The sequence below is a fragment of the Trichechus manatus genome, unplaced genomic scaffold (genome assembly GCF_000243295.1).
Source record: "Trichechus manatus latirostris isolate Lorelei unplaced genomic scaffold, TriManLat1.0 scaffold00082, whole genome shotgun sequence".
NCBI classification, from domain to species: domain Eukaryota; kingdom Metazoa; phylum Chordata; class Mammalia; order Sirenia; family Trichechidae; genus Trichechus; species Trichechus manatus.
Window position 1 is genome coordinate 10,766,774 of NW_004444018.1, and position 24,653 is coordinate 10,791,426.

Consider the following 24,653-nt stretch of genomic DNA (forward strand, 5'->3'; position numbering starts at 1 on the left):
GTCAGAGCAGTCAGTGGTGGTAGCCGGGCACCATCTAGCTGTACTGGACTCAGTCTGGTGGAGGCCTTGGTAGCCATGGTCCATTAGTCCTTTGGACTGATCTTTTCCTTGTATCCTGTTCTCTTCATTTTCTCTTGCTCCTGAAGGTGTAAGACCAGTGGAGTATCTTAGATGGCTGCTCACAGGCCTTTAAGACCCCAGACGCTACTCACCAAGGTAGAATGCAGAACATTTTCTCTGTAAACTGTGTTATGCCTGTTGAGCTAGATGTTCCCTGAGACCATGATCCCCACAGCCCTCCACCCAGCAATTCAGTCCCTCAGGGAGTTTGGATGTGTCTGTGGAGCGTCCATGACCTTTCCTTGTACAAGTTGTACTGGCTTCCCCAGTATTGTGTACTGTCTTACCCTTCACCAAAGTTACCACTTATCTATTTTATGTTTAGTATTTCCCCCCCGCCGCTCCCATCCCTCATAACCAACAAAGATTGTTACTTTTTGTGTGTAAACTTTTTCATAAGTTTTTACATTGGAGGTCTTATATGATATTTGCCCTTTCATTGTTGACTTACTTCACTTAGCATAATGTCCTCCATTTTCATCCGTGTTATGACATGCTTCACAGATTCATCATTGTTCTTTATCATTGCATAATACTCCATTGTGTGTATGTACCATAGTTTGTTTATCCATTCATCTGTTGATGGGCGTCTAGGTAGTTTTCATCTTTTTGCTATTGTGAACAACACTGCCATGAACATGGGTGTGCATATTATCTGTTCGTGTGACGGCTCTCATTTCTCTAGGATATATTGCTAGGAGTGGGATTGCTGGATTGTATGGTTTTTCTATTTCTAGCTTTCTAAGGAAGCACCATATCATTTTCCAAAATGGTTGTATCATTATGCATTCCCACCAGCAGTGCATAAGGGTTCTGATCTCCCCGCAGCCTCTCCAACATTCGTTATTTCCAGTGTTTTTGATTCGTGCCAGTAATGCCAGTGTGAGATGGTATCTTATTGTGGTTTTAATTTGCGTTTCTCTAATGGCTAGTGATTGTGAGCATTTCCTCGTGTCTGTTGGCCGCTTGAATGTCTTCTTTGCTGAAGTGTCTGTTCATTTCCTTTGCCCACTTTTTAATTGGATTATTTGTCTTTTTGTTGTAGAGGTGTTGGATTTTCTTGTAGATTATAGAGATTAGACCTATGTCTGACTTGTAATATCCAAAAATTTTTTCCCCGTCTGTAGGTTCTCTTTTCACTTTTTTGGTGAAGTCTTTTGAAGAGCATAGGTGTTTGATTTTTAGAAGATCCTAGTTATCTAGCTTATCTTCTGGAGTTTGTGTGTTGTTGGTTATGGTTTGTATCCTGTTAATGCCATGTGTTAGGGCCTCTAGCATTGATCCTATTTTTTCTTCTATGAACTTTATAGTTTTTGGCTTTATTTTTAGGTCTTTGATCCATTTTAAATTAGTTTTTGTGTATGGTGTGAGGTATGGGTCCTGTTTCATTTTTTAGCAGATGGACATCCAGTTTTGCCAGCACTATTTGTTAAAAAGAATATGTGTTCCCCATTTGATAGACTTTGGGCCCTTGTCAAAGATCAGGTGACCGTAGGTGGATGGATTTACATCTGGGTTCTCAATTCTGTTCCATTGATCAATGTGTCTGTCATCGTACCAGTACCAGGCTGTTCTGACTACCATAGCTGTATAGTAGGTTGTGAGGTCAGGTAGTGTGAGTCCTCCTACTTTATTCTTCTTCTTCAGTAGTGCTTTACTTATCTAGGGCTTCTTCCCTTTCCATATAAAGTTAATGATTAGTTTTTCCATCTCTTCGAAGAATGTTGTTGGTATTTGGATTGCGAGTGCATTGTATTTGTAAATTGCTTAGGGGTAAAATTGTCATTTTCACAATGTTGAGTCTACCTATCCATGAGCATGGTATGTTTTTCCATTTAGGTAGATCTCTTTGGATTTCTTGCGTAGTGTTTTCTTTGTATAGGTCTTTTACATCCCTTGTTAGATTTATTCCTAAGTATTTATTTTTTTAGGGGCTATTATAAATGGTATCATTTTTCTGATGTCCTTTTCATCGTTCTCTTTATTGGTGTATAGGAGTCCAGCTGATTTTTGTATGTTTATCTTGTATCCTGCTACTCTGCTGAGTCTTTCTATTAGTTCCAGTAGATTTCTCGTGGAGTTTCTAGGGTTTTCTATGTATAGTATCACATCATCCGCAAACAGGGACAGTTTAACTTCCTCATTACCAATTTGGATGCCCTTTATTTCTTTTTCTTGTCTATTGCTCTAGCTAGAACTTCCAGCACAATGTTAAATAGGAGTGGTGATAAAGGGCATCCTTGTCTTGTTCCTGTTCTCAAGGGGAATGTTCAGCCTCTCTCCATTAAGAATGATGCTGGCTATTGGTTTTGTATAGATGCCCTTTATTATGTTGAGAAATTTCCCTTCTATACCGGTTTTATTGAGAGTTTTTATCAGGAATGGATGTTGGACTTTATTGAATGCCTTTTCTGCATTAATTGAGATGATCATGTGATTCTTTTCTTTCCTTTTACTTGTGTGGTGGATTACGTTGATTGATTTTCTAATGTTGAACCGTCCTTGCATACCTGATATGAATCCTACTTGGTCGTGGCGTATTATTTTTTTGATATGATGCTGAATTCTATTGGCTAGAATTTTGTTGAAAATTTTTGCATCTATATTCGTGAGAGATATTGGTCTGTAATTTTCTTTTTTTGTGGCATCTTTGCCTTGTTTTGGTATCAGGGTTATGCGGGCTTCATAGAAGGAATTCGGAAGTGTCGCTTCCTTTTCTATGTTCTGAAATAGATTGAGTAGTACTGGTACAAGCTCTTCTCTGAATGTTTGATAGTATTCTCCAGTGAAGACATCTGGGCCGGGGCTTTTTTTTGTTGGGAGTTTTTTTTTTATTACCTTTTCAGTCTCTTCTCTTGTTATGTGTCTGTTCAGATTTTCAACATCACTTTGTTGTAGTTTGGGTAGGTAGTGTGTTTCTAGAAATTTATCCATTTCGTGTAGGTTTTCAAATTTGTTGGAGTATAGTTTTTCGTAATATTCTGTTATGATCCTTTTTATTTCAGTTGGGTCTGTTGTAACGTCACCTATTTCATTTCTTATTTGGGTTATTTGTGTCCTCTTGTGTTTTTCTTTTGTCCCTCTGGCCAGTGGTTTGTTGATTTTATTGATTCTTACAAAACTTTTGTTTTTGTTGATTTTTCTATTGTTTTTCTATTTATTTCTGCTATTTCATTTATTTCTGCTCGGATCTTTATTATTTTCTTTCTTCTTTTGGCTGTGGGCTTTTTTTGCTGTTCTCTATTTGTTTGAGTTGTGTAGTTAATATTTTGAATTTGTCCCTTTCTTTTTTTTGGATGTGTGCATCTATTGCTATAAATTGTCCTCTGAGGACTGCCTTTGCTGTGTCTGAAAGGTTTTGGTATGATGTGTTTTCATTCTCGTTTAATTCTAGGAATTTTTTGTTTCCATCTCTGATTTCTTCTATTAACCAGTGGTGTGTAAGCAGGGTGTTATTTAGTTTCCATGTAATTGATTTTTTTTCCTTGCTCTTTCTGTTGTTAATTTCTACCTTGATGGTGCTGTGGTCAGAGAAGATACTTCGAATTATCTCAGCATTTTGGATCTTGTTGAGGATTGCTCTGTGGCCTAAGATGTGGTTTGTTCTGGAGAACTTTCCATGTGCATTGAAAAAGAATGTGTACTTTGCAACTGTTGGGTGGAGTGTTCCATATATGTCTATGAGGTCAATTTGGCTGATTGTGCCCTTTAGGTCTTCTGTATCTTTGTTGAGTTTCCTTTTACATGTTCTGTCCTTCACCGAGAGTGGTGTGTTGAAGTCCCTACTCTTATTGTGGAACTGTCAATTTCTCTTTTCAGTACTGTTAGAGTTTGTTTTATGTATTTTGGAGCCCTGTCATTGAGTGTGCAGATGTTTATTATGGTTATGTCTTCATGATGGATTGTCCCCTTGATCATTATATAGTGTCCTTTTTTGTCTTTTACGGTGGATTTTGTTTTAAAGTCTGTTTTATCTGATATTAGTATTGCCACTCCTGCTCTTTTTTGGTAGTTGCTTAATATATTTTCTTCCAACGTTTGATTTTCAGTAAATTTCGTCTTTGTTTCTAAGGTGTGTTTCTTGTAGACAGCCTATTGATGGATGCTGTTTTTTCAATCCATGCTGTCACTCTCCATCTCTTTATGGGTGCACTTAGCCATTTGCATTCAATGTAATTATTGATAGGTTTGAGTTTATTGGGATCATTTTATAACGCTTTTTTTGTGATGCTGAGGTTGTCTTTGTTCCTCTTACTTTTCCGTGCTGAATTCCTTTTGTTTGTTGTTTTTTTTTTCATTTCTTTTGTTTTTGTAGGTTTTGTTTTTACTGAGACATTATGTTTTTTCTCTTTATTTTATTGAGTAGGTTTGCTGAATTTCTTTGTGATTACCATGAAATTTCCCCTTATCTTTCTAAGTTTGAAGTAGTCTATTATTACTTGGTATTGCCTTGCCTTCCTCTCCGTTAGAAGGTTTTGTACCTACACCGTTGATTCCCTCTTTTATTGTTCTCATGTTGTTGTCATTTACAGATTAATTGCTCTGATTCCTTGTTATATTTCTTTTGGTTTTGAATAGTCCTTAAGAGTTCATTTGCTAGATTAATATCTGGCTGGTACGATCCTGCATGCTAGATTCAGCCTGTGGTCTGATGTTGTTTGTTCTCAGATCGAAGCATTCCCGTTAATAATTCTTGTAAGTTTGGTTTGGATTTTACATAGTCCCTTAATTTTTTTTTCATCTGGAAATGATCTAATTTCACCATCGTATTTGTATAGAGAGTTTTGCAGGATATATTATTCTTGGCTGGCAGTTTTTTTCTTTTTAGGTTTTATATATGTCGTCCCATTGCCTTCTTGCCTGCATGGTTTCTGCTGAATAATCTGAGCTTAGTCTTACTGTTTCTCCTCTCTACGTGACTTTATGTTTTTCTCGAGCTGCTTGCAGAATTGTTTGTCCTTGGTTTTGGTGAGTGTGATTATGATATGCCTCGGTAATTTTTTTTTTGGGTCTGTCATGTATGGGGTTTGTTGAGCTTCTTGGATGGCCAGCTCTTCATCTTTCATGATATTGGGGAAGTTTCCGTCAGCAGTTCTTCAGTGATCCTCTCTGTGTTTTCTGTTTTCTCTCCCTGTTCTGGGACTCCGATCACTTGCAGATTTTTTCTTTTGATTGTATCCCACATAATTCTCAGGGTGTCTTCATTTTTCTTTGTTCTTTTTCCTGATTTTTCCTCAAACAGTGTTGTATCCAAGTGTTTGTGTTTAATTTCACTGATCCTGTCGTCCACCGTTTCAGATCTGCTCCTCAGCCCTTCTATGTCGCTGTCCATTTCTGAAATCTTGTTATTAATCTTTTAGATTTCTAATTGTTGTTTTTGTATGATTTCTAGTTGTGAATTTGTTTTGGCATTTTGTTCCTGCATTATTTTCTTGAATTCTTCCATTTTTTGGTCTGTATTTTCCATCAGTTTGTCTTCCTTTTCCTTGAATTTGTCTATTTTTTCCTCATTTTTGTCTGCTTTTTGCTTCAACTCTTGGATAACTCTGAATATTAGAGATTTGAATTCCCTATCAGATAATTCTAGTGCTTTTTCTTCTACTGGAAAGTCATCTGGTTTTTCATTTTGTATGTGTATTAGAATCGTCTTGTCTTGTTTTTGTAAATGTTTTGATATTGTCTGCTGTCTTCGGGGCATTTAGTAGTTATTTTTCTCGTTTATTGATTGTAGATTTGTTTGTTTCATCCTTTTTTTCTTTTTTTTTAATTTGGCTATGTCTGAGCAGGTGGGCTGTGTGTTCTTTGTTGTTTGCTCGACTGTGGGCACGATACTTTTTGCCTCCGTCTCCAATTGGCAGGGTCAGTCACTCAGATATGGTACAGCAGGGCAGGTCTAGCTGAAGAGGAGTTGCTGGGATGGGTTGTTTGTGGCACTTATTACAGCCACCAAGGCGGGTCGATCATCAGTGCAGGGCAGGTTCCGGTAGGCCATGCCTGTGCTGCTTGGTGGTGTGATGTTCAGCATATGGTGCAGGTATGCGGGATAGAGAATGGAGACTGTGATGCATGGAGCTAAGATGGGTGTGGGAGAGAGAATAGAGGAACGGGAGCCGAAAATATACAAACAAACAAACAAAAGGGCTAGGGGAGTTTGCCTTTGGAGTGGAGAAATGAGAGTCTATGAAATGGAGAAAAACAAAAAGAATTATAAAAGAAAAAAATGAATAAATAATAATTGGAAAGAAGAAAAACAAAGCTTCCAGGGATCGCTGTGGTGCGACTGTGAGGTCTGGGGAAGTTGCTTCCAGGATGTGAAGTACAGCCTGGCTAGAAGGGGTAGAGGTGTCACTCAGTGCCTGGTATTCAGGGGATAGGAAGAGAAAGAAAGTGTAGAGAGACGAGAATCCGAGTAATGAAGAAAGACGAAAAGGGAAAAAGAGAGGAAAGAAAAAAAGAATAAAAAAATGAAGAAGAAACCCCTCCTCAGAAAAACAGAAAAACAAAAAGCCCTCAAAAAACAAGAAAGAAGAAATGTGCTCAGGATCCCTGTGTGTGTCTGTGCAAACTGAGGGGGTAGGTCCCAAGCTGCACAGTACTGCCGTGCTAGAATGGGCTCCCAATTCGAGAAAAGAAAAAGTAAACAAGCAATTGAAAACAAAACAAAACAAAAAAGCCCCGGGATCCCACCAGTGTGGCAGCACGGGCTGGAAAGCAGTTTCACATTCGCATGGCGTTTTACAGCCTTTCAGGAAGAAGCAAAGATGGCACAGGGAGCCAGGTATTTGAGAGAAAGGAGAGGGAGGTGGTGAGAAGTAAAGAAGAAATCAAAGGAAGCGGAAAAAAGCAACACTAGCAGCCAACAAATGACACTCAGGGAGCTGGCCAGTGTGAGCGGGTGGAATCCAAGCGACACTGGAGTGGAGCTGGTGCATCCCGGCCAAGAGACTGGCCGCAGGAAGCAGAGGAGGCCGAGTAGATGTGAAGAAGGGTGGGGGCTGGGAAAGCATATATCGCTGGTTATCGGTCGTTCTGTCTTCTGCTGGAGGCTCCGTGAAGCTGCTTTCTTGTACCCCCGTTTGTTGGTCTCTGATAGGAGTCCAAAATGGCGGATCCGTGCTGCGTTAGCCAATAGGGGACCTCTGCATGTATCTCTCCTCGCTCTCTGTTCTCCGTCAGTTTCTTATTCCATTTGGTGCCTGGCTGAGTTCTTTATCTCTTCATTTGATGCTTAGGGATTCAAAATTGCCGTTTTCTCTGTTTGGCTTAATTTTTCAGATCTTTGCTGTGGAGGGATGGCGTGGTGCTTCTGCCATGGTGCCCGGAACTGTATAAAGCACGTCATTTGATTTCTTGACTGCTGCTTCCATGGGTGTTGATTGTGGATCGAAATAAAATGAAATCCTTGACAACTTCAATCTTTTTTCCATTTATCATGAGGTTCCTTATTGGTCCAGTTGTGAGGATTTTTGTTTTCTTTATGTTGAGGTGTAATCCATACTGAAGGCTGTGGTCTTGGATCTTCATCAGTAAGTGCTTCAAGTTGTCTTCACTGTCAGCAAGCAAGTTTGTGTCATCTACATAACACAGGTTGTTAATGAGTCTTCCTCCAATCCTGATGCCCCATTCTTCTTTATATTGTCCATCTTCTCGGATTATTTGGTCAGCATACAGATCGAGTAAAGATTACAGCCTTGGAAACCCTATGGGGTAGTTCTCCTCTGTCCTGTAGGGTCACTATGAGTCAGAATTGACTCTATGGCAGTGGGTTTTTTAGATTCTATTAACGTTTTATTATATGTGCTTTATCATATATATCTATCCATCAATCTTTTGTTGCATTTTAAAGTAACAGACTTTAATACATTTCATCCCTAAACACTTGAGCATTCATGCCATTAATTAGAGTTCAAAATTTATTTACGATTCTTTTTATTTTTTTAAACAAAATTTACAAACAATGAAATGCACGAATCTTAAGTGTACCCACCATTCCATGAGTTTTGTTGAATGCATATCTCTGGGTAAGGCAAACAAACCCTTTCAGGATATGAAACGTTATTATCACCCCAGAAAGTTTCCTCATGTCCCTTCCTAGTCTTTTCCCCATGCCCAAGAAGCAACCTCAGTTCTTTGTTTTTATCTCGTAGATCAGTTTTGCCTGCTCATGTAACAAGGATCATACAGATGTACTATTTTCTATAAGACTTCTTTTGCTTAACATATTTCTGAGACTCATACATGTTGTTGAGTTCCTTTTTATTGCTGAGTAGTATTCCATTGTATAGATACTGCATTTTGTTTATGCTTTCTTCTACTGATGGGCACTTGGGCTGTTTCTAGTTTTTAGTCATTATCAATAAAGCTGTTATGAACTTTCTTGAACAAGTCTTTTGGTGTATTCATTTCTCTTGGGTAAATAATTAGAAATGGGATTACTTGGTCATAGGGTTCATGTGTATTTAGTTTTGTAAGAAATTTCCAAACCTTTTTCCAAAGCGTTAGTAGCATTCTGCACTCCCACCAACAATATTTGAGAGTTCTGGTTGCCCCAAATTCTTGCCAACATTTGATTTTGTCAGTGTTATTAATTTTAATGTTCTGTTATGTATGTTTGTGTATTTTTAATGGCTTTATTGAGGTATAATTTGACTTAAATAAATTGCACGTGTTTACAGTGTACAGTTTGATAATTGTTTTCATATGATTTTCATCATGATACCAGTCTAGATACTGAACATGTCCATCACTCCAGAAGTTTCTTCCTGTCTGTTTGTGCCCAGGATATATTCAACACCAATAATTAATTACTTCCTATTTTCTTTTTTATTTATTTATTTTTAATGCCAATCGCCAAAGTGGGATGTAGAACATTTTCTTAATATACTTCATTATGCCAGTTGACCTGGATGTCCCCCCAAACTATGGTCCTCTATTGTCATCCTTAGCTGTTAACTGGACTGAGAAATTAAAGATACTTAGGAAGAAATCTGAATGCTACATCTTAGATTTTTATTAAATTTTCCCAATAGTTTATAGAATTCTCACACCTAATTTGAAAATGACTCTCCTCTATAAGTTTACTTAATATTTAGCTAACTTACATAATTACAATAAACAATTTCAGCTGGCATACACAAATTTGGGAACCTGACCTTTGTTAATGAGACAACTCAACTGACAGGAAGAGAGGTAAGGAGGTACTTACTATAAAGCAGTGGTTTTCAAAGTGTGATCTCTGGACCAGCAGCATTTGCATCACTTGACAACTTGTTAGAATTGCGAATTCTTGGGCCTCACCCACCAAACCAAACCCGTTACTGCTGAGTTGATTTCAACTCATAGTGACCATATAGAACAGAGTAGACAGGGTTTCCAAGGAGTGGCTGGTGGATTCCAATTGCCCACCTTTTTGGTTAGCAGGCAAGCTGTTAACCACTGTACCACCAGGGCCCCAGACGTACTGAATTAGAAACTCTGGGGGTGGGGTCAAGAAATCTGTGTTTTAACAAACCTCCAGGTAACTCTGATGCACACTAAAGATTGATAACCTTTACCCAGACTATACACTTTTCAGAGGGGATGGAAAACCTTGGTCAGTTTGGTGAGTTGGTTCAGTGAAGGCTGGTTAAAGAGTGCCTAGTCTATGTGAATACTTATAAATAGGATGATAATTATTCATTTAAAAAAATTGATAGAATTTACAATGGAAATGATATTAGACATAATCTTGTTCAGCTTCTTTATAAATGAAGAAACTGAGGCAGGAGTACTAAATGACTTCCCTATCAAGAGACATACAAGAAGTAACCATTTTCATTCCCATTCCAGTACTTGTTTTTTGTTTTTTTTTTCTCTCCACCCTTTGCTGCTGCCTCCATTTTGCAGTCTTTTATTCAGCTTTTAATTAGTAGTATTAATTCATTCAATCAGTTGACATTTATTAGTTACCTGATGTGGGCCAGGCCCTGTGGTAGACACTGAAGAGCCTAATATAAATACACATGACTGCTACCCTTAAGTTCACAAAATGATGATGAAAAGAGGTGACCAAGGGTTCCTCATCCAGTCTGATAAGTAGAAGTGGGGAGAGGGGCAAGTCTGCCTGGGGATGTCAAGCAAGGCTTCACAGGCAAGTTGATATTTTCATCCTTTTCTTTTTGTTGGGTTTGCTTTTGAAAACTCACCACAATTTAGAACTAAATTGAGTGATGGCAATTAGGACATTAAGGTTTTTCTTCAGGGCGGGAGTTGTTTTTTTTTCGTTGAAGGCGTAGTTCTAGTGTAGTGTTTGAAAAGTTTATCATGAAAGAGAAGAACTCAGATTCATTGAATCCAAATAATTTATTACTTTTAATTTTAATTTGATAATCAGCTTTCACAGCCACAGAATCTCAGGAACTACAGAGCCCTGGTGTCACAGTGGTTAAGAGCTCGGTTGCTAACCAAAAAGTAGCTCAAATCCACCAGCCGTTCCTTGGAAACCCTATAGGGCAATCTACTCTGTCCTATAGGGGTGCTATTAGCACTACTATTGAACAAGTATAACGATGTGTTTTACCTATTTATTTCCTCATCTGTCATGTGAAGAAGTTTTAGTATTTTTTGAGCAGCAATGGAGAGAGAACATTTTGAAACTATAAAGATTTTCTTTGAATCTTTGTTTATATATTATTAGATATTACATTATCAAATATATCATCACCGAAGGTACTGATACTGATAGTAAAACTCAATCCTGAGATAAATGGTAGGATTGCTAATAATTAATGGTTTCTTAGGTTATTTTCAATATAGTTTTGAATAATATAATCTTTAGTAGCTTCAAAACGATACTAAAATTTAAAAGCTCATTGCATTACAAGTCACATTCTTCACTCAGGAATATGGTAATAAAGAGAAAAATAATAGTTTTTATTCATGGAGAAAATACATTAATGTGAAACGTTAATTGACCTCTAGAGCCAAAATCCTTTTAAAGCAGAAACAAAACTCTCCTCGTGTTTTAAAGATAAAATTCCTTTTCTTGTTTTGGCCCGTAGTTCACATTTTAGGAATTTTATTTATTTTTGTAAAGATGAATGGGCTGGGCCCCTTTCAAAGTAGCATGGTATTGTTTTAAAAGCATGGAAAACCATCAGACTTTCTGAAGTGTGATTCCAAAGTACTCTTGCTACACTTTTTTATCTTCCAGGGAGATGAAAAATGAGGGACATAAGCTTTTTTCTTGTCTTATATGAAATACACAGTTTTGACTATGCCTTCGTATGTTGCTGAAAGTTTGTTGCACTGTTTCCCACCTCTGTTTTACTCTGTAGGCCATGAGCTGACCGTGAGGAGAGATGACCTATAAAAATGTTTGCCTGACTGAATCTAGAAAGGGATGCCTATAAAAACAAAAAGCTTTCCCATGGTGGAGTTTCATTTCTGAAATGTAGTTTTTTACCTTTTACTATTCTAGAGGTCCCCCACGTGTCTGTCAGTTTGTTGTATTGTAGGGGTTTGCATGTTGCTGTGATGCTGGAAGCTATGTCACTGAAATCAAATACCAGCAGGGTCACTCATGGTGGACAGGTTTCAGCTGAGCTTCCAGACTAGGACAGACTAGGAAGAAGGACCTGGCAGTCTACTTCGGAAAAAAAATTATCCAGTGAAAACCTTGTGAATAGCAGTGGAACACTGTCTGATGTAATGCCGGAAAATGAGACCCTTAGGTTAGAAGACACTCAAAAGATGACTGGGGAAGAGCTGCCTCCTCAAAGTGGAGTTGACCTTAATAACGTGGATGGAGTGAAGCTTTCGGGACCTTCGTTTGCTGATGTGGCAAGACTCAAAATGAGAAGAAGCAGCTGCAGACATCCATTAATAGTTGGAACATGGAATGTACAAAGTATGAATCTAGGAAAGTTGGAAATCATCAAAAATTAAATGGAATACGTAAACACTGATATCCAGGCATTAGTGTGTAGTAATGGACTGGTATTGGCCATTTTGAATCAGGTAATCCTATGGTCTGCTATGTCCAGAATGACAACTTGAAGGGGCATGGTGTTGCATTCACCATCAAAAAGAACATTTCAAGATCTATCCTGAAGTACAGTGCTCTCAGTGATAGGATAATATCCCTATGGCCACAAGGAAGATCAGTTAATACAACTATTATTCAAATTTATACACCAACCACTAAGGCCAAAGATGAAGAAATTGAAGATTTTTGCCAACTTCTGCTATCTGAAATCAATCGAACGTGCAGTCAGGACGCACTGACAATTACTGGTGATTGGAATGCGAAAGTTGAAAACAGAGGAAGGATTAGTAGTTGGAAAATATGGCCGTGGTGATAGAAATGATGCTGGAGATCACATGATAGAATTTTGCAAGGCCAACAACTTCATTGCAAATACCGTTTTGCAACAACATAAATGGCGAGTATACTCATGGACCTTGCCAGGTGGAATACATAGGAATCAAGTCAAACTACATCTGTAGAAAAAGACAATGGAAAAGCTCAATATCATTAGTCAGAATAAGACCAGGGGCCAGCTGCGTAACAGACCATGAGTTGTTCATATGCAAGTTCAAGCTGAAGCTGAAGAAAATTAGAACAAGTTCATGGGAACCAAAGTACGACCTTGAGTATATCCCACCTAAATGTAGAGACCGTCTCAAGAATAGATTTGACACATTGAACAGTAATGACCAAAGACCAGATGAGTTGTGGAATGACATCAAGGACATCATACATGAAGAAAGCAAGAGATCATGAAAAAGACAGGAAAGAAAGAAAAGACCAAAATGGATGTCAGAAGAGACTCTGAAACTTGTTCTTAAACAAGTAACTAAAGTGAATGGAAGAAATGATGAAGTAAAAGAGCTGAAGAGATTTCAAAGGGTAGCTCGAGAAGACAGAGTAAAGTGTTATGATGAAATGTGCAAAGACCTGGAGTTAGAAAACCAAAAGAGAAGAACACACTCAGCATTTCTCAAACTGAAAGAACTGAAGAAAAAATTCCAGCCTCGAGTTGCAATTTTGAAGGATTCTATGGGCAAAATACTGAATGATGCAGAAAGCATCAAAAGAAGATGGAAGGAATACACATAGTCACTGTACTAAAAAGACAGTCAGCGTTCAATCATTTCAGGAGGTAGCATATGATCAGGAACGATGGTACTGAAGGAGGAAGTCCAGTCTGCACTGAAGACATTGGCGAAGAACAAGGTTCCAGGAATTGACAGAATACCAGTTGAGATGTTTCAACAAACGGATGCAGCACTGGAAGTGCTCACTCATCTATGCCAAGAAGTTTGGAAGACAGCTACCTGGCCAACCAACTGAAAGAGATCCATATTTATGCCTATTCGAAAGAAAAGTGATCCAACCGAATGCAGAAATTTTCGAACAATATCATTAATATCACATGCAAGTAAAATTTTAATGAAGATCATTCAAAAGCAGCTGCAGCAGTACATCGACAGGGAGCTGCCAGAAATTCAAGCTGGATTCAGAGGAGAACGTGGAACGAGGGATTTCCTTGCTGATGTCAGATGGATCCTGGCTGAAAGCAGAGAGTACCAGAAAGATGTTTACCTGTGTTTTATTGACTATGCAAAGGCATTTGACTGTGAATCGTAACAAATTATGGATAACATTTCAAAGAATGGGAATTACTGGAACGCTTAATTGTGCTCAAGAGGAACCTGTACGTAGATCCAGAGGCAGTTTTTTTGAACAGAACAAGGGGATATGTGTGGTTTAAAGTTTGGAAAGATGTGCGTCAGGGTTGTATCCTTTTACCATATTTATTCAATCTGTATGCTAAACAAATAATCTGAGAAGCTGGGCTGTATGAAGAAGAACAGACATCAGGATTGGAGGAAGACTCATCAACAACCTGTGTTACGCAGATGACAAAACCTTGCTTGTTGAAAGTGAAGAGGATTTGAAGCACTTACTGATGAAGATCAGAGACTACAGGCCTCACTATGGATTACACCTCAACATAAAGAAAACAGAAATCCTCACAACTGGACCAATAAGCAGCATCATCATAACCGGAGAAAAGATTGAAGTTGTCAAGGATTTCATTTTACTTGGATCCACAATCGACAGCCATGGAGACACAATTAAGAACTCAAACGATGCATTGCTTTGGGCAAATCTGCTGTGAAAGACCTTTTTAAAGTATTAAAAAGCGAAGATGCACTTTGAAGACTAAGGTGTGCCTGACCCAAGCCATGGTGTTTTCATTTGCCTTACATGCATGTGAAAGCTGGACAATGAATAAGGAATACTGAAGAGGAATTGACACCTTTGAGTTATGGTGTTGATGAAGAATATTGAATATACCGTGAACTGCCAAAAGAGAAAAACAAATGTGTTTTGAAAGAAGTACAGCCAGAGTGCTCCTTAGAAGCAAGGATGATGAGACTTCTCTCATACTTTGGACATGTTATCATGAGGGACCAGTACCTGGAGAAGAACATCATGCTTGGTAAAGTGGTGGGACAGCAAAAAAGAGGAAGACCCTCAACGACTTGTATTGACACAGCGGCTTCAACAGTGGGCTCAAGCATAACAACCATCATGAAGATGGTGCAGGACCTGGCAATGTTTCGTTCTGTTGTATGTAGGGTCGCTATGAGTCAGAACCAACTGGTGTGCACCTAACAACAATAACAGCATTCTAGAGGTGGCTAATTTAAATATCATCTTTGTTCTTTTCATCTGTAAACATAACTTTATCATTATTCCACAATAAAGCATGTTCTGTTTTTTCCTTGGCAGATTAGTTGTATAAACTTTCACTGTAAATTTATCATTCATCTTCTGTGAATTATCTACAGTGCTAGTATAATGTGGTAGAGATGGCTAGATCTCTGTCAAAAATTTGCATTCCCTTTGCTTTCTCCAGATTCCCTGGGTAGTGCAACGGGTTAAACTGCTTGGCTGCTACCTGAAAGGTTGGTGGTTTTAGTCCACCCAGAGGTTCCTGGCAATCTACTTCTGAAAAATCAGCCATTGAAAACCCTGTGGAGCAGTTCTGCTCTGCAACACGTGGTTACATGCATCAGAATCCACTCAGTAGCAACTGTTTTTTGTTGTTGCTGTTGTTGTAAAAATGTGGATAACACATTTGCCAATTCAACAATTGTACAATTCAGCAACCATCCCTAGTATCCGTTGCCAAATTTTCTATCACCATAAACAGAAACTCATTCCATCCTAAACAATGATTTCCCCCTGGTAGCCATTATTAAACTCTGATCACTATACATTTCCCTGTTGTAGGTATTTCATATTATTGAGAACATACAATATTATCCTTTTGTAATTGACTTATTTTAGTCAGCATAATGTTTTCAAAGTTCATCTGCGTTCATCTGGCATGTATCAGAACTTCATTTCTGTTCATGGCAGAGTAATATTCCATTATATGTACATACCACATTTTGCTTATTCATTTGTTGATGGACATTTGGGTTGTTTCCACCTTTTGGCCATTGTGAATAATGCTACAATGAATACTGGTGTACATGTGCCTGTTTGCGTTGTTGCTTTCAAATCTCTTGGGTGTATACCTAAGAGCGGAATTGCTGGATCATATGGTAGTTCTGTGTTCAGCCTTTTGAGGAACCACCAAACTGTTTTTCACAGTGGCTGTATCATTTTGCATTCCCACCAGCAACAGATGAGGTCCGATTTCTCCATATCCTCTCTAACACCTATTATTTTCCAATTCTTTGATTCTTGCCACTCTAAGGGTGAGGTGGTATCTTCTTGTGGTTTTGATTGGCATCTTCCTAATGGTTAATGAAAAGAAGCCCTGGTGGCACAGTGGTTAAAGTGCTCAACTGCTAACAGAAAGGTCGATGGTTTGAACCCACCAGCCACTTCGCAGGAGAAAGATGTGGCAGTCTGCTTCCATTAAGATTGAACCAAAAAAATAAAAAAAATTAAAAAAACCCAGAGCCATTGTTGTCTAGTTGATTCCGACTCATAGTGACCCTATAGGACAGAGTAGCCAGGGTTTCCAAGGAGCGGCTGGTGAATTCATACTGCTGACTTTTGGTTAGCAGCCGATCTCTTAACCATTAGAACGACCCAGATGTTGAAATTATCAGAAAAAGATTTTAAAACAGCTGTTATAATTATGGAGCTCTGGTAGCGCAATGGTTAACAGCTCAGCTGCTAACCAAAAGATCAGCAGTTTGAATCCACCAGTTGCTCCTTGGAAACCCTATGAGGCAGTTCTACTCTGTCCTGTAGGCTCACTTAAGTTGGAATCAATTCGATGGCAATGGGTTTGGTTATACATACATACATATATACTGTGATGGTTAAGATTGTTTGTCAGCTTGGCTGGGCCATGATTCTCAGTGTTTATATGTGATCACTCCCATGATGGAATCTGCTGTGAGTAGCCAGTCAGTTGAAAGGGAGTTTCTTTGGGGGTGTGGCCTGCATCTGAATATAAGTAGACTTTCTGGCTTTTTGCTCGCTCTGGATCCTGTGGCTGCCTCCTGTTGCTCTGACCTCCTGTTCCTCTGACCTCTTACCTCCAGTTCTTGGGACTTGAGCTGTCAACTTATCTGCCAGTCTTAGGATTTGTCAATCTCCACAGCCTGTGAGCAGAGCCCTGCTCTCTGACGTGCCTATCTTGGGTTCACCAGCCCTTGCAGCTGTGTGAATCAGGAGAAGCCTTGCAATCTTGCCTGCCAATCTTGGGATTCATTGATATTCATAGCCTGTGAGCAAGAGTCCTGCTTCCCGACCCTCTGATCTTGGTTTTGCCAGCCCCTGTGGCTGCATGAATCGAGAGAAGCCTCTATCCTAATCCATGGATTTGGGACGTTCTAGCCTCCACAGTCGAGTGAGCCATTTCTTTGATATAAATGTCTATATCGCTTTAATGGTTTTGCTTCTCTAGAGAACCCAGCCTAAGACATATGCATATATACATACTATGTATTTAGTATATACTGTATTTTATGCAAATAACATACATGTTGTATGTTTTTTTCAACCACGCCCTCACCCTGTTATTTTCATAAATGTGCTATTCTAATTTTTTTACAGTAACGTAAAAAAATTAGCATAGCGTGTTTACCAAAATACCTCATGGGAGGAGAGTGCAGTTGGCACACACAAAAAAACTAACGTATGTTATTTGAGTAAATACAGTATTTATATATTTATGTAATTATATATTTGTCTATTTTGGATATTAGACTTTCATTATTTTATATGGTTCTCAAAATTTTTTCCCAATCTGTAGGCTGTCCCTTCACTTTGATGATAAAGTCATTTGATGAACAAAAGTACTTAATTTTTATGAGATCCCAGTAACTATTTTTGTCTTTTGATACTTGTGCTTTTGTTATCATATATGATAATCCATTGTTAAAAACTAGGTCCTACAAACACATCTCTGTTTTCTTTTAAGAATTTTATAGTTTTAGTTTTCACGTTTAGGTCCTTGATTCATTTTGAACTTTTGTGTGTGTGTGTGTGTGTGTGTGTGTGTGTGTGGTAGTGATCCTGTTTCATTTTTCTGCACGTGGAAATCCAATTTCCCCAGCACCATTTATTGAAGAGATTCTTCTTTCCCCATTGAATGAACTTTATACCCTTGTCAAAAATCTTTATATGTCAGATACCCTGTAAATTAAATTTAAATTTATTTTATAATTATTATTTTTAATGCTTTTGTCATTATTAAGCATGAAGGACATAACAGTTGAGTTTGCCAACCAAAAATGCCTTAAATCTGGCCTTTATCCTTGTTAAGACATTACCTTTAATGGATCCTTTTTTTTTTTTTCCTTCTTCTTGTATGCAGAACTTCAAGTTACCGTCTGGTGCCCTTACTTTCCCTTCTGAAGGGCACTCTAGCATTTATTGTAGGGGTGGTCTGGTGGTAACAAATTCCCTCAACTTTTATTTATCTGGGAATGTCTTAATTTCTCCTTAATTATTGAATGACAACTTTGGTGCATATAATATTCTTGGCTGACAGCTCTTTTCTTTTAGAACTTTAAATATGTCTTCCGATTGCCTTTTTGCCTTCATGGTGTTGGGGAATGGTCTGCCTCTGTGCCTTTCATCTGGGCTGCCTAAGCCGAGGCCTCAGGCCCAGAATATTCTCTGATAGAGAGGCTGGGAATTGGGTTGCTCTCTCTCTCCCAGTTTCTTCTCCTTATCAGAGAAGCCTTCCCCCTTTTGGGGCACACAGTAACTTTCTCTGTCTCTTGTGCATGCCTGGGCACCAAATGACACCTGGCCAACCCCACTTCTCTATCTATTCCCGGCAGGGAGGGAATAGGATCTCCTGTGACTGCGGCACAAGTGAGTGTGCATGGAACATCTAACTTGTACCAGCTGCAAGGGGAGACTGGCTGGCCATGGAAGACCAGTGCCTACTAGCAAAGCTGATCTCGCTGTGTCTCTTCTCCGTGTGCGTAAAGTGTTATCTCATGCATAAGTAGAACATGAACATATCTTTTGTTGGTGACCTGGAAACCTGGTATGACATGCGGTTTCTTAGGAGAAATCAGCACTTAATCTTATCAAAGACCTCTTGTATGTGATATTTTGCTTTTCTTGTGCATCTCTCAAGATTTTCCCTTTATTCTTGGTTCTCACAAGTTTTGATATAATATGCCCTGGTTTGGCTCTTTTTGGATTTAACCTACTTGGGGTTCATTGAGCTTCCTGGATGTGTAAATTTGTGTCAGCAGGTTTGGGAAATTTTTGACCATTATTTCTTCAAATATTTTTTCTATCCCTTTCTCTCTCTCTCCTCCTTCTGGGACTCTCATGTATAGTAGTCTGCTTAATGGTGTCCCACAGATCCCTTAAGCTTTATTCTTTTTTCTTCATGCTTTGTTCTTTTTGCTCCTCACACTTCATAATCTCAGTTGCCCTATATCATGTTCACCGATTCTTTCTTCTGCCAGTTCAAATCTACTTTTGAGTACCTGCAGAGAGTTTTTCATTTTTGTTATTGTACTTGTCAGCTCCAGCATTTCTGTTTGGTTTTAAAAACTTCTGTCTTTATTGAAATTCTTGTTTTGTTCTTGTATTGTTTTCCTGATTTCTTTTAACTCTTTTTCTGTGTTTTCCTTTGAGCATGTTTACCACTGTTGCTTTGAAGTCTTTGTCGAGTAATTCCGTTATTTGTTCTTCTCAGAGACAGTTTCTGTTCCCCTTTTGGTCTTTTTTTGGAGGCCACCCTTTCCTCCTTCATATGCTTTGTGATTGTTTCTTGTAATAAGGGCATTAAACTATTTTACTATGGTAACTCTGGAGATTAGATTCTTGCCCTACTCTAGAGTTTGCTCTTCTTTCTCTTTATTATTGTTGTTATTAGTAGTAATACTATTTTAATTTATTGAAGATTGTGATTCTCTGCTTTAACTCCGGATTCCCTGTCTATATGCATCTGCTGTTGTCCTTTCCTTATTGGTCTCCCTGCCTATGAGTGCTGGTCATTACTTCTTCACTGCTGGTTCCCTGACTGAGTATGCTGACAGTGCTACTGCAGCACCCTACTCTATGGCTTGTAGCACCTGGTGTAGTTGCCTCACCTCCAGATACTGGGAATGTTGACACTGTAACTCTGGCACCAGATTCCCTCTACCCAGGGACTCTGGTTATGCCCCTCCAGCACCTGCCTCCTCCTCACTCCCCCACCCCACCCCATTTGAGTTTACCAACTGTCTCTGACTGCTAACTGCATATCCCCCCGCCCCCGTGAATGCTGGTCATGCAACTCTGGTCCCAGCTTTCCCCCAGGAGCTGCAGCTGGGACATTGGCTGTTCAGCACCAACCTCAGAGTGCCAATTTGCCACATGCCCTAACTCCTCAGGAACTCAGGCCTGGCTGTGCTCACTATGTTTCTCTTTACCAGTACTCACGGAGACTCCAGCTTATGCTGTGCTCTCCACACTGACCTTTCCCAGGTCTGCCTGTTCAAGCATCCCAGCCTGTGCTGTATTCACCATGTCTCTCTGTCCCACGCCTGACTGCTCATAAAGTTGGGCCCATGCTGTGTGCCACGTTGCTCCTTCCTGGGATGCATGGGGACTCTAGTCTGCACTGCAATTTCTGTGCCATTCTGTCCCAGGTCTGCCTGCTTGGGGGTTCCCAGCCTGCCCTCTGTTCCCAGACCCTCTCTATCCCAGGTTTCACTGCTCAGGTGTCCCAGTTCATGCCTTGCCCACCTTGCCTCTCTGTCCCAGAGCTTATTACATAGTACCTCTGACCCATATGTGTCCTCCATGATGCTCCAACCCTGTGCTCCCTGCCCAAAGGAGCCGTCTGCAACCACCTCAAGATGGCTGCCCTGAGCTGGGGTGGGGAGTAGGCTGAGGACCCTCGGCAAACCTCCATTCTTCCACTGTCTGTATGCTACCTTTTTTCTCGATTCAGTGTTCATGTAATCCTTCAACCCATTTAACTCATGTTCAAAGTGCTGAGATTATAAATTTCACCAATTTTTGCTTGTTTTCTTCTAGAATTGTTGTTGGAGGATGGGAGTGTACAACGGCTTACACCACCATCCTTCCTGCACCTCTGGCTGCTTTTAAAAGTTTTTTTCTGCCTCACGTTTTCTCAGATTTTCTATAAGACATCATATGTGGATTCCCCCCGCCACCCGCCTTGATGTTTTTTAGTAGCTCTTAAATCTGTGGCTTGATTTTTAAAAAGAATCAGTTTTTCAGCATTTTCAGACTTTAGCTCTTGAAATATTTCTTTTTCTTCTATCCTTTTCGGGATTCGGATTACAGGTATTCTCCCAGCTGTGTTCTTAACACTGTTTTTCTAATTCTCTCATAGTTTTTTTCTCTGGGTTTTAATGTTTCTATAGTTTATTTTTGTAAGGTAACAGTGAACTTTTTTCCCCACATGAATACCTCATATGCTTTTTTAAATGAATCTTTGAAACAACCCTATGAATATAATTTTTTTGCCATTTTTATAGGTGTTATTCAGAGAGACTAATTTGCCCAAGTTAACATCACTATCAAGCAACCAGAGCTTAAATTCGAATCAAGATCCAATGATTCAATATTTCTTGCTCCTCATTTTATGAAGTTATGTTTCCGTCTTTCTGTCTGTCCGGTTGTCTTTCTCCCTTGATTTTTTGGAGGGTAACAGTTATTCAAAATAGTGTACCTATTGATGAATTATATCAGTCTGTCTTAAAATTAACATTCTTCCTTTCTGCCTGTATTTATTGAATATACAGAAGTGCACAAACTTAGGAGCCAAATATTACCTCTCTAGGGGGCTTATTTCTATAGGAAAGAAAGAGTGTACACAGTTTATTCTAATAGAGGATGTGAAGAGAGAGTTTCTATGGATAGGAACAAATAAGAAGGTAATGTCCCAAATGATGAGATCAAGAGAGAGAATTAATTGAGCTGATGGAATTTATCATGGAAGAGACATAAGTGTGAGAATTCTTTACTAACAGTAACATGTATATTATAATATATACGTTTATATACTAATATAAACGAGGAAACTCAGTACTAATGTTTTATGTTTTTTTCCCCTAACAAGTCTATTTGTGCAGTCTGTAATTGTCACTAGTTGGGTAGTGAGTCATGTAGGCAATGAAATTTTGTCCATCGTGATACATTACACTCAGTGATTGAAAATAGTCTTTCCTCTCCCCCTCCCCACCAGGTTATTTCATTCCTGGCTGCAGTTTTGCATAAAAAGGGAACTCGTGAAGATATTGAAAATAACATGCCGGAGTTTTTACTAAGAAGTATGAAAAAGGAAACCCCTTCTTGTACAGCAAGAAAGGTAAAGTAGAAAATATTCACGAAGCTGGTATTGCAAAAGCATATAGAAACTTCTAAACATCATAACTTATAGTATAAATTTTAGAACATGAAAATTTAAAGAAATTATTAAAATAGAGTGATGGGAGGTCTTAGCCTTTGTTGTTGACTTCTGGCTTTGTTGCATTCAATAACGTAGCTTTGATATTGTCTTTGTGACCAAATCCATGGTCAGGTGTTTTTAATATTTGATGTTGTGTGGTCTGTTATTTTAAAATGTTCTCTATATTGTGTGCATTTTTTTTTTATGGCAATAGAGTTCTATAGATTTCTATTTAATCAAGCCTATTAATTACACTGTTAAAGTTTTTAATACCATTATGATTTCTTTGGTCTACTTGAAATACTTTGAACAATTGAATTTAAGAGAAATATATTAAATTCTTATACTGTGACTTTGCATTTGTTAATTTCTTCTTGTATTTATACCAGTGTTTGCTTTGTTCAACATCTTCAGTTAATTCTTGCTTAGTAAATTTTGTGTGCTTTTATATTGCTTTCATACTTGATGGATTATTATATCTGAGTATAGGATTCTAAGTTCAGAATTTTCTCTGATAACTTTATTGCAGGTGAGGATCTTATGCCAATCCTGACTTTTTTCATTGGGAGGAAGTTTTTTTTTTTGTTGTTTGGAAGTGCTTAGGACTTTTTCTTTATCCTAAATTCAGAAATTTCCTCAGGCCCGACACTCTAGAATTCTTCCAAATAAGTTCTCTTGCTTTAGAAAAACACATTCAGTACTTTATTAAGAGGGAGGAGGTACTAATGCTAGAGTCATCTTCTCTGAAGCAGATGACTAGTATAGCTGTTCTCCATTTAATTAATTATTTTGTCATTACTTTTCTTATAGTTGCAACTCACCTTGCACAGTTGGGTTTTTTGTTGTTGTTTTCTTTTGTTTGTTGTTGTTTTTAGGTTCATTCTAGGAAGATTCACTTTTGTTTGTTGTTGTTCTTTCCAAAGGTAAGGAGTGCCTAGGTGGCAAGAACAGTTAAGCACTTCATTATTAACCAAAAGCTTGACAGTTCAAACCCACCCAGAAACACCTCAGAAGAAGGGCCTGGCAATCTGCTTCCGAAAGCTCATAGCCTTGAAAACCCTGTGGAGTGCAGTTTTACTCTGCATATATGGGGTCACTATGAGTTGGAATCAACTCCACAGCAACTTGTTTTGGTTTTGGTTCTAAAGGTAAAAGATGGATTCCTCAGTTCTTCGAGAATGTTACTTCTCATCTGCTTTGCCACTGTTCTGATCTGGCAGCACCCTCCTAGACATTGTAGCACTTCCATTGATTTATTTTTACATTTATTCTTTTGTCTCATTGGAATCAATAAACACATGTGTTCAGTAATTTGAACTGGAATTCTGGAAATAAATATTTTAATGAGATTACACTATTTCCCAGAAGTAAATTGCAGCAAAAACTATAATTTTGTTTGATGAAATTCTCAAAATCTAAATTTGTATTGGTTCACTTAAAGCAATGCTCATTTTAAAAAGAAAGCCTGTGAAATAGGGTAGAAATAAATTCCTTTCTCTCTACGTGCTAATGTCAGAATTGCCTAGGAATCCTGAAAACTTAATGTTGGAACTCCTTGAAACAAAAAAACTTTAATGACTAGAATGTTACAAATTAAGGAGTGGCAGGTTTGAGGTATGTGTGTGTGTTATATGATACATCTCATATACATTTTAAAATTTCCAAGTGTGAATAAATCATCTGAGAATGCATGAAATAGATCATGTGTGCCAAGAATAAATTCTTAAAGGAAAAAACACAAGCTATGCATTTCAAATATTGATTCTTGAAATGATTCTTTCAATTTCGGGTGTTCAGTTTAGATTAAAATTTAGTCTTTATGAAAATGAATCATAGTTCCTTTTAAAATATTGCTCTTTTGCATGACAAAACTTTAGAGAGTCTAAGTAAAATTCACAATTCATATTAAAGCAGAGGAGGAAGATTTTTCTAGCATCAGAAGTAATTTCAGTGGTGATTGAGCAAAAATATTTTTCAAGTATTTTAGATCTATTTCTTTGGTTCCTGATATGAACAGAGGTTATTATGTTGCAAATGATGCTACTCTGAGCATTCTTATACGTATGTCTTGACAACTTCTGCACTGATAATTGTAGGGTAAATTCTTGGTACTGAAATTGAGTAGTATGTGGTCCTGGATTTGTGGATATGTTCATATTACATGTTGGTAGCTGAAGTAAATTGCCCTTTCAGGAGGCTGTAGGAGTCCCTGGGTGGCGCAGATGGTTAAGCACTCGACTATAAGTTGAAAGGTTGGTGGTTTGTGTCGCAGCGGCGACGGTAATCTGGACGGCGAAGACAGTAACCAACTGCACAACTCTTACAGAGAAGTGGGGCCAGGAGGGTCACTCTGAGGAGTCGACCCCCACTTCAGTCCCAGGAGTTTATTTTATAGTCAATACAGCAATCAATAAGGCAATTAACAAAACAATGAGCTTTGAGTACGGGCAAGGAAGAAGGAATTCAGGTAAACAAGTCAATCAGTAAAGGGACAATAGGGTTTGGGAGAACACATCCGGACAAGTCTCGACATGTTGGAGACAAGTCTCAACATGCTGTGCAGCATAGAGGCCTGTGGGGGCTGCAGTTGTCAATAGTACAGCCATGTTTAAATGGCATATATCCCCACAGTTTGAG

The 24,653-nt window shown here is 38.5% G+C and overlaps 1 protein-coding gene across 11 annotated transcripts in view; it reads left to right on the forward strand.

Annotated features, from left to right (window-relative positions):
- Positions 1-24,653, forward strand: part of ERCC6L2 (ERCC excision repair 6 like 2) — a 194,914-nt gene that overhangs the window by 15,478 nt on the left and 154,783 nt on the right. For 10 of the 11 annotated variants that reach the window (XM_023735820.1, XM_023735821.1, XM_023735824.1 and 7 more), the window contains exon 3: positions 21,813-21,935. In XM_023735820.1, coding sequence (XP_023591588.1) covers positions 21,813-21,935 — 123 coding nt within the window. Of the gene's footprint in view, positions 1-21,787; positions 21,936-24,653 lie in introns of all 11 variants that reach the window. The other variant, XM_023735823.1, reaches the window with a different exon arrangement.